This window comes from Bubalus bubalis, chromosome 1 (assembly GCF_019923935.1).
Source record: "Bubalus bubalis isolate 160015118507 breed Murrah chromosome 1, NDDB_SH_1, whole genome shotgun sequence".
Lineage (NCBI taxonomy): Eukaryota > Metazoa > Chordata > Mammalia > Artiodactyla > Bovidae > Bubalus > Bubalus bubalis.
Genome location: NC_059157.1, coordinates 42,399,934 through 42,415,904, shown reverse-complemented (window position 1 = coordinate 42,415,904; position 15,971 = coordinate 42,399,934). Strand labels below are relative to the sequence as shown.

General features: G+C 38.7%; 1 protein-coding gene across 3 annotated transcripts in view; it reads right to left on the bottom strand.

The window, feature by feature from the left end:
* CSMD1 (CUB and Sushi multiple domains 1) overlaps window positions 1-15,971 on the bottom strand; it is a 2,066,326-nt gene that overhangs the window by 377,573 nt on the left and 1,672,782 nt on the right. For all 3 annotated transcript variants that reach the window (XM_025272930.3, XM_044938991.2, XM_044938996.2), the window contains one exon: window positions 3,209-3,397. In XM_025272930.3, coding sequence (XP_025128715.3) covers window positions 3,209-3,397 — 189 coding nt within the window. The remainder of the gene's footprint in view (window positions 1-3,208; window positions 3,398-15,971) is intronic.

Here is a 15,971-nt window from a genome sequence, read left to right as displayed (position 1 = left end):
AATTCAAAATGGATTGAAGACCTAAATGTAAGACCAGAAACTATAAAACTCTTAGAGAAAAACATAGGCAGAACACTTCATGACATAAATTAAAGCAAGATCCTGTATGATTCACCTCCTATAGTAATGGAAATAAAAGAAAAATAAACAAGTGGGATCTAATTAAACTTAAAAGCTTTTGCACAGCAAAGGAAGCTATAGACAAGGTGAAAAGACAACCCTCAGAATGGGAGAAAATAATCGCAAAGGAAACAACTGATAAGAATTAATTTCCAAAATATACAAGCAGCTCATGCAACTCAATACCAGAAAAACAAACAACCCAATCAAAAAGAGGGAAAAATCCCTGAACAGACATTTCTCCAAAGAAGACATATAGATGGTTAACAAACACGTGAAAAAATGCTCAACGTTGCTCATTATTAGAGAAATGCAAATCAAAACTACACTAAGATACTACCTCACACCAGTCAGAATGGTCATCATCAAAAAATCTACAAACAATAAATGCTGGAGAGGGTGTGGAGAAAAGGGAATCCTCTTGCATTGATGTGAGAATGTACACTGATACAACTACAATGGAAGACAGTATGGAGACTCCTCAAAACAGCTGTGGTACATATATACAATGGAATATTACTCAGCCATAAAAAGGAACACATCTGGGTCAATTCTATTGAGGTAGATGAAACTGGAGTCTATTATACAGAGTGAAGTAAGTCAGAGAGAGAACTATAAATATTGTATACTGACCCATATATATGGAATCTAGAAAGATGGTGCTAATGAATTTATCGGCAGGACAGCAATGGAGAAAAAGACCAAGAAAAGACCTACGGAAACAGGGCGGGAGGGGAGGAGGGAGAGGGTGAGATATATGGAGAGAGTAACATGGAAACTTACTTTACCACATGTAAAATAGATAGCCAATAGGAATTTGCTTTATGACTCAGGGAACACAAACAGGGCCTCTGTAAAATTCTAGAAAGGTGGGATGGGAAAGGAGGTGGGAGGGAGTTTTTGGAGAGAGTGTACATGGGTGTTCCTATGGTTGATTCTTATTGATGTTTGACAGAAAACAACAAAACTTTGTAAAGCAATTAACCTTCAATTAAAATAAATAAATTAAAAAATAAGCAACAATGAGACATGGAACAAAAGACTGTTTCAAAGTTGGGAAAGAAGTACGTCAAGGCTGTATAATGTTACCCTGCTTTTGTAAATTATATGCAAAGTTCACCATGCAAATTCTGGGCTGGATGAATCACAAGCTTAAATCAAGATTGCCAGGAGAAATATCAACCATCTTAGACATGCAGATGATACCACCCTAACAGCAGAAAGTGAAGAGGAACTAAAGAGCCTCTTGATGAAGGTGAAAGCGGAGAGTGAAAAAGCTGGCTTAAACCTCAACATTTGTGAAACTAAGATCATAGCATCTGGTCCCATCACTTGATGGCAAATAAAAGGAGAAAAAGTGGAAAAATGGCAAATTTTCTTTTCTTGGGCTACAAAATCACTGCAGATGGTGACCACAGCCAGGAAACTAAAGTTCCTTGGAAGAAAAGCTAGTAGTCATGTATGAATGTGCGAGTTGGACCATAAAGAAGTCTCAGTGCTAAAGAATTAATGCTTTTGAATTTTGGTGCTGGAGGAGACTCTTGAGAGTTCCTTGGACTGCAAGGAGATCAAATCAGTCAATTGTAAATTAAATCAACCCTGAATATTTACTGGAAGGACTGATGCTGAAGCTGAAGCTCCAATACTTTGGTGATCTGATGCAAAGAGCCAACTTATTGGAAAAGATCCTGATGCTGGCAGAAAATGAAGGCAAGAGGAGAAGGGGGCAACAGAGGGCAAGATGGTTGGTTGGCATCACTGATTCAGTGAACATGAGTTGAGCAAATTCTGAGACATAGTAAAGGACAGGGAAGCCTGGCATGCCACAGTCCATGGGGTCTCAAAGAGACAGACATGACTCGGTGAATGAACAACAACAAATAGATAAACAAAAGGACAAAGGCAATGACTCAGGCATATATAGACACCTGTGTGACAAAACAGACCAGGCATCAGAGAAGAAACAGTACAGTCTTATTAATAAATGGATCTAGACACTACATCATATCTGACAAAAATATTAGATGGATTTAAAGTATATATTTGACATTAAAAAAAACTAGCATTTGCTTTCATGATGATGAACACATCCTTAATCATGGTGATGGTTTCATACATGTATAGGTGTCTCAGAACATAGTAAAATTTTCACATCAAACAGGCAGTTTATAGTATTTTAATTATACCTCGTTTAAAATTTTAAAGGTTTTCAGAAGAAAACAACAGAATATCTTTATGACTTGAGGGTAGTCAGCCTTCTTAAACACTGTCTGTAAAGCACCAATCACAAATGAATGCATTGAACAAGTAGATTATTTTCAAATGAAAACATGCTATTCTTCAAAAAGAGACCAAGAAGAAGAGGAGGAGGACAGAGACAGCATGAGAGAAAACATTCACAATACATGGATTCAACAAAAGAGAGGCCCCCAAATGCATAAGCAAGGCTTATTATTCTATAAGAAAAAGGTATGTTACCCAATATAAATATGAGGAAAGAAACAAATTATTCATGGAGGAGGGTGTACTCTTAGCCAAACAAGCAGGAAAAGGAGCTCAAAATAACTCAAATGTTCATACAAAGTATCATGGAATAAACAGCGGTGGTACATTTATACAGGGAAACAGATGACAAGAATGAAGGAGGTGCAGTTAAGCCATGCCCTGGATGTCACAGTGTATGACTGAGTGAAAGAAGCTGCAAATAGCAAAGAGACATCCTGCATGACTTCCTCTACATAGAATCTTTAGGGACAAGGGAACTGTAGCCTTTGTGGAGGCAGTGACTGGGATGAGGCAGGACTCCTGGGTTGCTGGTCACATTCATCTACTGATCTGTGGGCTTGATCTTATACAATATGCTTGCTGTGGGAAAATTCATTCTATAAATAGAAGCTCTACCTCATAGAGAAGATTCTAGGTAAACTTCAAGACTAAACAGCCATGTTTGTCAGGTCTAAGAGCTTTCAAACAGAAGTCCTGTTTCAGTCACATCCTGAACCACCCCATAAAATGCTCACCACCCAAACTGTTTAAATAATTTCTGTGCACGTCTTCCTGGTTTGCTGCTCCTTTGTGCTCCACCTACCGTCACAGCTGGGCAATGCGTGGTTCCACTGGTGGTTCCGCTCACAGACCAGGGGCTCGTCGTCACTCAGCGTGTAGCCCGGGTCACAGCTGAAGGTCACTGTGGACCGGATGCCAAAGTGACTGCCGTGCCGATGCCCGTTCACGGGGATCCCAGGATCAAGGCAGGAGTCAGACTCCAGAGTCACACCTGGACACACAGGGAAAACCATCATATGGAGACCTTCCTAGGTTATAGAAAAAATAGTCAGTATCTGTGCCATAATACATACAAAATATTCCTAGACGTGATCAGACCTGGAAAATTATGGAAGTAAATCCAGTAACCCATTCACGTGAAGACAAATACATTTTCAAATATTTGCTTTTACTGTAGATAGGTGTATACTGTTACATTAATAACCAGATAGTAGCTAGGGAGTAAAATCTTGAATAATTTGCTGACCTCCCTGAATTTCTCTTCCTTTGAAAATCAATCAACTGTACTAAACAAAGTCTAAGTCTGTTTTCTGTCTCTTATCTCTCCTCATTCTTATATTTGATATACCAGTAGATTTTGGCAATCATACTTCAACTTTCATATATTTGCATACATTCACCCAAGCTCATACACACATCAGGCAAATTAAAACTGCACTGAGGTTGATTTTCTAAAATTGCATTCCACAAATCCATACTTTATTTTTTCAAATTTGCACTTAAGTCAGCCACTTTCAAGATGGCTATAAAATTAGCCTATGCTAAAAGATGTTAAAACATAAAGTGCTATATAAAGTCAAGTAATGATGGTCACATCATTTCAAGAGTTTCTTTTCTCTGTCTCTAACATTCCTCTTTATTTTTAGAATAATACATTTTAAAGGATGAGGAAAAAGGGAGTAAGGGAAGAGAATATCATTGCAATGTTTAGGAATTCAAAGGGATTAAAAAAAATAGACTTATGGATTTCCTTTGTGGTTCAGTGGTAAAGAATCTACCTGCCAATGCAGGAGACATGGGTTCAAACCATGATCTGGGAAGATTGCACATGCTGCAGGACAGCCAAGCCCATGGCCACAACTACTGAGCCCAAGCCCTAGAGCCTGGGAGCCACAGCAGTTGAAGCCTCAGTGCTCTACAATCTGTGCTCTCCAATAAGAGAGATTCCACAATGAGAAGCCTGCTCACTGCAACTAGAGAACAGCCCCTGCTCGCCGCAACTAGAGAAAGCCTGAGTAGCAATGAAGACCCAGCCTAGCCAAAAATAAATAAATAGATAAAATTATTTAAAAAAAGACTTGCTGTTGCTATAACTCTCTCAGTAATATTCAAAATATTGCAATCATGATGAAGTATTAATGAAAACTCTTAAATTATTACCAGTATTCAGATCATTTACTCTCCTAAAATGATATTTGGGATGTTTCTGATCATCATATATATTTTAACAAAGTTTGAGTGACATATCTTATGAATATACCCTCCCTTATTCAGTCAAATACACGAATTGCCACTAAGGAGTGAGTTTCTTAGATAAATAAGTGATGCGGTTTCCTTAAAGCACCACCATGTGATCCAACAGCTGCAGAAACAGAAGCAGGTCTCGCTTTCAGTGAGACCTTTTGCTGAATTGCCAAACCTGAGGGTCATTACAGGAACCCCTAGAACTTGCATCTGGTTTCAGAATTGGTAGGATGAACAAACTTTGCACTTTGTAAGTCTGTGCTCTTTACTCTCTGGTTAACAGACAGCAGAAAGGACTAGTGCAGTGAAGTGTTCCAAGGGAAAAATAAGTGAAACAATGAAAAGAAAAATATATATATATAGCATCATTATTCCCAAGATTTTTTTCCTTAAAAATTAGTTATTCTAACTAAAATCCTCAAACTAACCTATGCCTCTCATCTTAGCAACAGGATATAACTGTCTGAGCTGCAAATACACCAACAGCAGATGGCCAGCATGTGCCCCAAGACCTGTCACCCACCTGGCTCCTCTCTTTCAGTGTGTGCACACACACATTCATGTTCTACACACACACACATTCACTTTCTGCACACATACATGCACACATTCATTTTCTACACACACACACATTCTACACACACCCACATTCACTTTCTACACACACACACACTTTCTACATATGTATTCACTTTCTACACACATCCATTCACTTTCTACACAAACACACACTCCCTATACACACATTCACTTTCTACACACTATTTCATTTTCTACACACACATTTGCTTTCTACCCACACATTCATTTTCTAAACACATATAATTCACTTTGTAAACACACACTTTCATTTTCTACACACTTTCACTTTCAGCACACACACACTCACTTTTTTAAACACACATTCACTTTCTACACACTCATTTTCTACACACACATTCACTTTCTATACATACATTCAATTTCTACACATACATTCACTTTCTACACAAAGACATTGACTTTCTACACACATTCACATTCTACACACTCGCATAATTCACATTCTAGATACACACATTCACTTTCTACACACACACTTTCTACACATGCATTCACTTTCTACACAAACACACACTTCCTACACAAACACACACAGTCACTTTATACACACACAATCACTTTCTATGCACACACACATTGACTTTCTACACACATTCACTTTGTAAACACACAATTTCTACATACACAACTCACTTTCTGCACACATTTTCACTTTCTACACACAAATTCACTTTTTACACATGCACTCACATTCTAAACTCACACATATTCACTTTTTACACACACATCCACTTCCTACACAAACACACATACTTTCTACACACACACCCTCACTTTCCACAATCTACACTTTCACTTCCTACAGACTTTCAATTTCTACAGAAACACTCTCACTTTCTACACAAACACACTCTCATTTTCTACACACATATTAACTTTCTGCACACACATTCACTTTTTACACATACCTTCACTTTCTATACACACACAATCACACACTATACACACATGCATTCACTTTCTACACAAATACATACCTTCACTTTCCAGACACACACACTCACTTTCTAAAACACTTTCACTTTCTACACACTTACATTCACTTTCTACACACACACATACACAGTCATTTCTAGACACACACACACACATTCACTTTCTACACACATCCACTTCCTACACACACATACTAGCTTTCTACACATGCTTTTACTTTTTACAGTAATGCATTTTCACTTTCTAAAGACACACATTAAATTTCCACCCACAAACATTCACATTTGACACACACACAGTTTCCACACACACACACACACAATACACTTTCTACTGACAAACACACATTCACTTTCTATACACACATTAACTTTTACACACACATTTACTATCTACACATACACATTCGTTTTCTTCATGCACACATTCACCTTCTACAAATGCACATACTCACTTTCTACACAGGTACACACTCACTTTCAACACACATTCACTTTCTACACAAACACAACTCACTTTCCACACACATACTTCCCACACGAATACACTTTCACTTTCTACACAAACATACTTTCACTTTCTACACATTTGTACTTTCTACACATACATGCACATTCTAAACCCACACATGTTCATTTTTTACACACATTCACTTCCTACACAGACACATATTCTCTTTCTATACACATTCACTTTCTTTTTAAAAAATTAATTAATTAATTTTAATTGGAGGCTAATTACTTTACAATATTGTAGTGGTTTTTCCCATACATTGACATGAATCAGCCATGGGTGTACATGTGCTCCCCATCCTGAACCCCCTTCCCATCCCATCCCTCAGGGTCAGCCCAGTGCACCAGCCCTGAGCGCCCTGTCTCATGCATCAAACCTGGACTGGTGATTTAGTTCACATATGATAATATACATGTTTCAATGCTATTCTGTCAAGTCATCCCACCCTCTCCTTCTCCCATAGAGTCCCAAAGACTGTTCTTTACATCTGTGTCTCTTTTGCTATCTCGCATATATGATCATTATCATCTTTATAAATTCCATATATATGTGTTAATATACTGTACTGGTGTTTTTCTTTCTGACTTACTTCACTCTGTATAATAGGCTCTGGTTTCATCCACCTCATTAGAACTCATTCAAATGCATTCTTTTTAATGGCTGAGTAATATTCCATTGTGTATATGTACCACAGCTTTCTTTTCCGTTCGTCGGCTGATGAACATCTAGGTTGCTTCCATGTCCTGGCTATTGTAAACAGTGCTGTGATGAATACTGGAGTACACGTGTCTCTTTCAATCACTTCCTATGCAAACACACACTCACTTTCTACAGCCACACTTTCATTTTCCACACTCAGACACTCACTTTCCACACAACTTTAATTTCTACAGACACACTTTCACTTTCTACAGACACATTCACTTTCTACACAAACATTTCACATTAATACACTGACAGTCTCGTTCCACACCAGCACAGGCATAAACTTTCTAAACACACAGATATTCCCCCCACACACATTCATTATCTACACACATTCACTTTCAAGACACAACACGCACATTCGCTTTCTACATACACTTTTACTTTTTACATACTCACATTGACTCGACACACACATTCCCCTGCTACATACACATACACATTCATTTCTGAACATACATACATTCAGTTTTTACACACACACTCACACATTCACTTTCTATACACACACCTTCACTTTCTACACACACTTTCACCTTATACATTCACGTTTTCATTCTCCACACACACTTTCACTTTCCACACAAACACACTTTCAGTTTATGCATAGTCACTTTCACTTTCTATACATTTATTCACATTTTAAACTCACACATTCACATAACACACAGACATTCACTTCCTACACACAGATAATATTCACTTTCCACACATGCAGTTTCGCTTTCTACAACAATTCACTTTCTACACACACTTTCACATTTAACACTCCTAAACTTTCACTTTCTACATACACACACATTCACTTTCTGCACATACAGGCATTTTCTACACACTTTTTTACTTCTTACACATATACTGTTTCATTTGCTACATACATGTTCACATTCTACACCAACAGAAATCACTTCTTACACACACTTTCACTTTCTATACTCACACTTTCACTTTCTACACAGATACACTTTCACTTTTTACACATTTTTACTTCCAACACACACATGCACTTTCTAAACTCACACATATTTATGTTTTACACTCACACATCTTCACTCCCAACACAGACACATATTCACTTTTTACACACATATTCACCTTCTACACAAACATAACCACTTTCTACACACAAACTTTCACTCCCCACACTCAGATAATTTCCCTTTCTACAGGCACACTTTCACTTTCTACACATACTTTCACTTTCCACACACATATTTTACATTATACAAACATTCTCACTCTATATCCACACATAGACTTTCTATACACACACATTCACTATCTACACACATTCATTATCTACACACAACACACTTGTTCACTTTCTACATATACTTTCACTGTCTACTGTTGGGGGCCGGCGGGAGGCACTCCGCCTGTGGCAAAGGTCATGAGGAAGGAGGCTTGACATACACAAAGGCGGGATCGAGCCTCAGGAGTCCCCCTGGAAATCCTCGAGCATCTACCCTCATAACCAGAGCCTGCCTACTTTACTACTTTGTGCTCTCACCTACACCTCTGACTTTACGGGGGGCTGTCCCCCACCACCTCTTTCAGAGAAGGAGTTAACTTAGAGCTCCAGTTAATAATAATTCCTGGGTGTGACAGGAGTGTTTCAAACTTACAAACTCCTCTGAAGATTCTCTAGCCTGCCTGACAGGCTTGTCCAGCCACATGTGATTGCTCACAGCCTCCCAACCGTGAGAGGCACGAGATGCTTTAAACCTTCTAAAAACAGGTTCTTTAGAGAAGTTAGAAAATTATTAGTATAAGTATAGTGGGCTGATTAGAAATTGTATTGGTGAAGGGTTTTTCATTTGTTGAGCCAATGTTTGTTGCTAAGTCTCCACATCCCCTTCCCTTATACACATTAATGAATATATAGAAGAAATAAGTATTAACCTTTGATATAAATCACGTTAGACCTTAGGCCAAGTAAATTCTTTCCTTAACTAAAACCCACTACACCCTCACCCTATAGGAATGTAACTTTATTTGGGTGGCATCTGTTTTAAGAATAATCACCCCTGGAGAAATAAGTGTCCTGGTTGACTGACCACTGTCACAAGGGGAGGGTCATAAATTGTCAGCAGGCCCCCTGGCCAGAAGATGATGTAATACCCCTAAGACCTCTGTATACATTTGTATGAAGCACCTGACTTTGATAAAAGTCAGGACTGCTGACCCCACGTGACTTTTGCATAACATCTCAGTGTATAAAAGTAGACCATGGAAAATAAAGAATTGGGATCAGTTTCTCGAAATACTGGTCTCCCCATGTCGCTCTCTCTCTCTCAAACTCTGGCTGAGTCTCCATCTGGAGCGTGGAACCTGCCATGCTTACTAATTATGCCTGGGCTTCTAAGATCTGACTGGGGAGGCCTCAGTGTCTCCTCTCCTTAGGGAGAACGGAAGGACGCCTGCGGCCTACGTAAGTGGTGCAAACTTCTTGTCTTGAAGTTTTATTGGTCTCTCGCGTAAACCAAGCTACTCAGCCTCTTTTCTCCACTGAATTTTCCTATTGAACTATCCTCATTCTATTACTGTTTATATCTCTAATTAATATCTAATTGAAGCTATTGTATCCTGATCCTTGCCGACGCCGTCTCCCCTTCGAATACCCTGGATCAGCCAGGGCTGGACCCTGGCAGTCTACTATCACATACACTTTTACTTTCTACACACACTCATTCACTCTACACACAAATTCACCTTCTATACACACAAATACATTCATTTCTACACACATATACTTTCAGTTTCTGTACACACACACTTTCACTTTCTACACCCACACACTCACTTTCCATACACACACTTTCACTTTCTATGCACATACATATTCACATTCTACAAACACATATTCACTTTCTATTTAAACATTCACTTTCTACACACAGACTTTCAGTTTCTACAAACATATATTTTACATTCTACAGTCACAAACATTCTCATTCTACAGCACACATACACACACTTTCTATGCACACACATTCAGTACCTACACACATTCACTTCCTACACTTGGTTTCATATTCCACACCCTTTCACTTTCTACAGTTTCTCTTTTTACACACCCTTTCACTTTCTCCACATATCTTCACATTCCAAACATACACATTCACTTTTTACACACACATTCACTTCCCATAAACAGACATGTATTCACTTTCTTCACACACATTCACATTCTAGATACACACATTTTTACACAAGCATTTTCACTTTCCACAAACACATTCACTTTCCACACACACATTACATTCTACACTCACAAACATTCTCATTTTACACTCACACAGATATACAGTTTTAAAACACATTCACCATCTACACACAATCACTTTCTACACAGAAAACACACATTCCCTTTCTATAAACGTTGGCTTTCTACACATTTTCTTTCCACACACACTTTCACTTTCTACACTTCTACACTTTAACTTACTACACACACTTTCACTTTCCACACACACACACACACACACTCATTTCTAAATCCAAAATCAGTTTCTACACACAAACATTCACTTTCTACGCATACACTCTTTCACTTTCTACACACGCACTTTCACTTTCCACACACTGTTTCATTTCTACACATTCACATTCTACACACACACACACACTTTCACACATACACAGATTCACTTCCTACACACATATTCCCTTTCAAGACACAATTTCACCTTCCATACACATTCACTGTCCACACACTTTCACTTTCTACACACTCTTCACTTTCTATCCACTCACTTTCTACACACTTCCACTTTCTACACACACATATTCACATTTACACACACACAATTACATTCTACACTCACAAACATTCTCATTCTACAATCACACAGACATACCCATTTTACACAGATGTTCACATCTACACACATTCACTTTCTACAACACACTCACATTGTACACATACCCATTCACTTTCAACAACACACACATTTATTTCTACACACACACTCCCCTTCACTTTCTACACACAAAGTCACTTTCTATGCACAGACACATACACTTTCCACACATACAAACTCACTTTCTATACACACACTTTTACTTTCTACAACCATACACTTTCACCTTCCACACCCATGCACTTTCACTTTCTACACACTTTCACTCTGTACACAGTTTCACTTTCTACACACACTTTCACCACGCACATATTTTCACTTTCTACACACATTCAGTTTCTACACATACTTTCGTTTTATATACAAATTTACCTTTTACAAACACGCACTTTATACACACACACACACACACATTCACTTGCTGCACGCACACATTCACATTCTTCACCCACACCCACAAAAATTCACTTTCCACACACTTTCCACACTTTCTACACACACATTCACTTTCCACACTCAGACACATTCACTTATATATGCACACACATTCACTTTCTACATACAGATTCACTTTCCACATATTTTCACTTTCTATATACACTTTCACTTTCCACACTACCACACTCACTTTCCACACACACATTCACCTTCTACACACACATATACACATTCATTTCTACACACACACTCACTTTCTACACAGACACATTCACTTTTTATACACACACACATTCAATTTCCACACACAATTTACTTTTCAAACAAACACATACACTCTCTAAACACATATGTTCACTTTCTACACTCATACACTTTCACTTCCCACACTTTCATTTTCTACACAAACACATTTTCACTTTCTACACACACTTTCACTTTTCACATGTACATTCATTCTGAACTTACAACCACATTAAACAAACACAGACACATTCACTTTCTACAAGCTTACCAACTTTCTACACACTTTTATTTTCTACACTCACACTTTCACTTTCCACACATGCTCTCACTTTCTAAGGCAGTATTATGAGGTTTCACAACACATCAGTGCTTTTTCAGAGCATGGCCTGAACACAGTGGATACATTATACTGGCTGATTGATTTTGTAGCTGAAGGGTAACAGAAGAATTCCCTCAGATGAAGAATCTCTGTCAAACTGGTACACAAAAGAGAGTGAAGACAGTAAATTACATCCAAGTGTTCACCAGTACCTAAAACTGTTCATTCTCCTAAGTTTCACCCAAATCTACATCCAAAGGCCAACTAGTTTTTCTAAAAATGTGTGGGATTGGAGGAGAGAATGCATGTTAGCTGATCAATGATGAAAAGTTAAGTTCAGTCATTCTTCATGTCCGACTCTTTCTAATCCCATGGACTAAAGCATGACAAGCTTCCCTGTGCATCACCAACACCCAGGGCTTGCTCAAACTCATGTTCATCGAGTCGGTGATGCCATACAAAAATCTCATCCTCTGTCATCCCCTTCTCCTCCTGCCTTTAATCTCTCCCAGCATCAGGGTCTTTTCCAATGTGTCAGTCCTTCACATCAGGTGGTCAAAGTATTGGAGCTTCAGCATCAGTGCTTCTAGTGAATATTCAGGAATGATTTCCTTTAAGGTTGACTGGTTTGATCTCCTTATTGTCCAAGGGACTCTCAGGAATCTTTCCCAACAGCACTATTCAAAAGCATCAATTCTTTGGCACTTAGCTTCCTTTATGGCCCAATTCTCACATCCATACACGACTACTGTAAAAACCATAGCTTTGACTACACAGACCTTGGTTGGTAAAGTAATGTCTCTGTTTTTAAATATGCTGTCTAGGTTTGTCATAGCTTTTCTTGCAATGGGTAAGCATCTTTTAATTTCATGGATGCAGTCACCATCTGCAGTGATTTTGGAGTCCAAGAAAATAAATTATGTTACTGTTTCATTTTTTCCTCATCTATTTGTCATAAAGTGATGGGACTGGATGCCATGAGCTTAGTTTTTTGAATGTTGAGTTTTAAGCCAGCTTTTCCACTCTCATCTTTTGCTTTCATCAAGAGGCTCTTAAGTTCTTCATCACTTTCTGCCATAAGGGTCATGTATTCTGCATATCTGAGGTTATTGATATTTCTCCCAGCAATCCTTATTCCAGCTTGTGCTTCATCCAGCCTGGCATTGTCACTTGATGTACTCTGCATATAAGTTATATAAGCAAGGTGACAATATACAACTTTGATGTACCCCATTCCTAATTTGGGACCAGTCCATTGTTCCATGTCTGGTTCTAATTGTTGCTTCTTGACCTGCATACAGGTTTCTCAGGAGGCAGTTAAGGTGGTCTTGTATTCCCATCTTTTAAAAAAATTTTCCACAGTTTGCTGTGATCCACACAGTCTTTGGTGTGATCCACACAGTCTTTGGTGTAGTCTTTTGGCTTTGGCATAGTCAATAAAGCAGAAGTAGATGTTCTTCTGGAACTTTCTTACTTTTTTGATGATCCAGCAGATGTTGGCAATTTGATCTCTGGTTCCTCTGCCTTTTCTAAATCCAGCTTGAACATCTGGAAGCTCTCAGTTCACATACTGTTGAAATCTAGCTTGGAGAATTTTGAGCGTTACTTAGCTAGCCTGTGAAACAAGTGCAATTGTGTGGTAGTTTGAACTTTCTTTGGCATTGCCTTTCTTTGGGATTGAAATGAAAACTGACCCTTTCCAGTCCTGTGGCCACTGCTGAGTTTCCAAATTTGCTGCTACATTGAGTGCATCACTTTAACAGCATCATCTTTTAGGATTTGAGATACCTCAGCTTGAATTCCAGGGCTTCCCTGATAGCGCAGTTGGTAAAGAATCTGCCTGGAACCCAGGTGACCCCAGTTCAATTCCTGGGTTGGGAAGATCCACTGGAGAAGGGCTAGGCTACCCACTCCAGTATTCTTGGGCTTCCCTTGTGGCTCAGCTGATGAAGAATCCACCTGCAATGTAGGAGACCTGGGTTCAATCCCTGGGTTGGGATGATCCCCTGGAGAAGGGAAAGGTTACCCCTTCCAGTGTTATAGCCTGGAGAATTCCATGGAATATACAGTCCATGGGGTCACAGAAAGTTTGACAAAACTGAGCGACTTTCACTTTCATGCTGGAATTCCATCACCTCCACTACCTTTGCAATGATGCTTCCTAAGGCCCAGTTGACTTCACATTCCAGGAAGTCTGGCTCTAGGTGACTGATCACACAATGTGGTTATCTGGGTCATGAAGATATTTTGTGCATAGTTCTTCTTTGTATTCTTGTCACCTCCTCCTAATATCTTCTGCTTCTGTTAGCTCCATACCATTTCTGTCTTTTATTGTGCCCATCTTTGCATGAAATGTTCCCTTGGTATCTCTAATTTTCTTGAAAATATCTCTAATCTTTCCCATTCTATCATTTTCCTCTATCTTTTAGATAGAGGCATTGCACTGATAAATTAGGAAGGATTTCTGACCTCTCCTTGCTATTCTTGGGAATTCTGCATTCAGATCAGTAGATATTTCCTTTTCTCCTTGCCTTTCACTTCTCTTTTCTTTTTTCCTTTTATTTTATTTTTTTAATTTTGAATTTAAATTTATTTATTTTAATTAGAGGCTAATTACTTTACAATATTGTATTGTTTTGCCATACATCAACATGAATCTGCCACAGGTATACACGTGTTCCCCATCCTGAACCCCCCTCCCTCCTCCCTCCTCATACCATCCCTCTGGGCCATCCCAATGCACCAGCCCCAAGCATCCAGTATCATGCATCGAACCTGGACTGGCGATTTGTTTCTTATATGATATTATACCTGTTTCAATGCCATTCTCCCAAATCATTCCACCCTCTCCCTCTCCCACAGAGTCCAAAAGACTATTCTATATATCTGTGTCTCTTTTGCTGTCTTGCATACAGGGTTATTGTTACCATCTTTCTAAATTCCAAATATATGCATTAGTATACTGTATTGGTGTTTTTATTTCTGGATTACTTCACTTTGTATAATCGGCTCCAGTTTCATCCACCTCATTAGAACTGATTCAAATGTATTCTGTTTAATGGCTGAGTAATACTCCATCGTGTATATGTACCACAGCTTTCTTATCCATTCATCTGCTGATGGACATCTAGGTTGCTTCCATGTCCTGACTATTATAAACAGTGCTGCGATGAACACTGGGGTACATGTGTCTCTTTCAATTCTGGTTTCTTCGGTGTGTATGCCCAGCAGTGGGATTACTGGGTCAAAGGGCAGTTCTATTTCCAGGTTTTTAAGGAATCTCCACACTGTTCTCCATAGTGGGTGTACTAGTTTGCATTCCCACCAACAGTGTAAGAGGGTTCCCTTTTCTCCACAACCTCTCCAGCACTTATTGTTTGTAGACTTTTTGATAGCAGCCATTCTGACTGGCATGAGATGGTACCTCATTGTGGTTTTGATTTGCATTTCTCTGATAATGAGTGATGTTGAGCATCTTTTCATGTGTTTGTTAGCCATCTGTATGTCTTCTTTGGAGAAATGTCTGTTTAGTGCTTTGGCCCATTTTTGACCCATTTTTCATTGGGTCATTTATTTTTCTGGAATTGAGCTGCAGGAGTTGCTCATATATTTTTGAGATTATTTGTCCATTGCTTATTTGCTATTATTGCTCCCATTCTGAAGGCTGTCTTTTCACCTTGCTTATAGTTTCCTTTGTT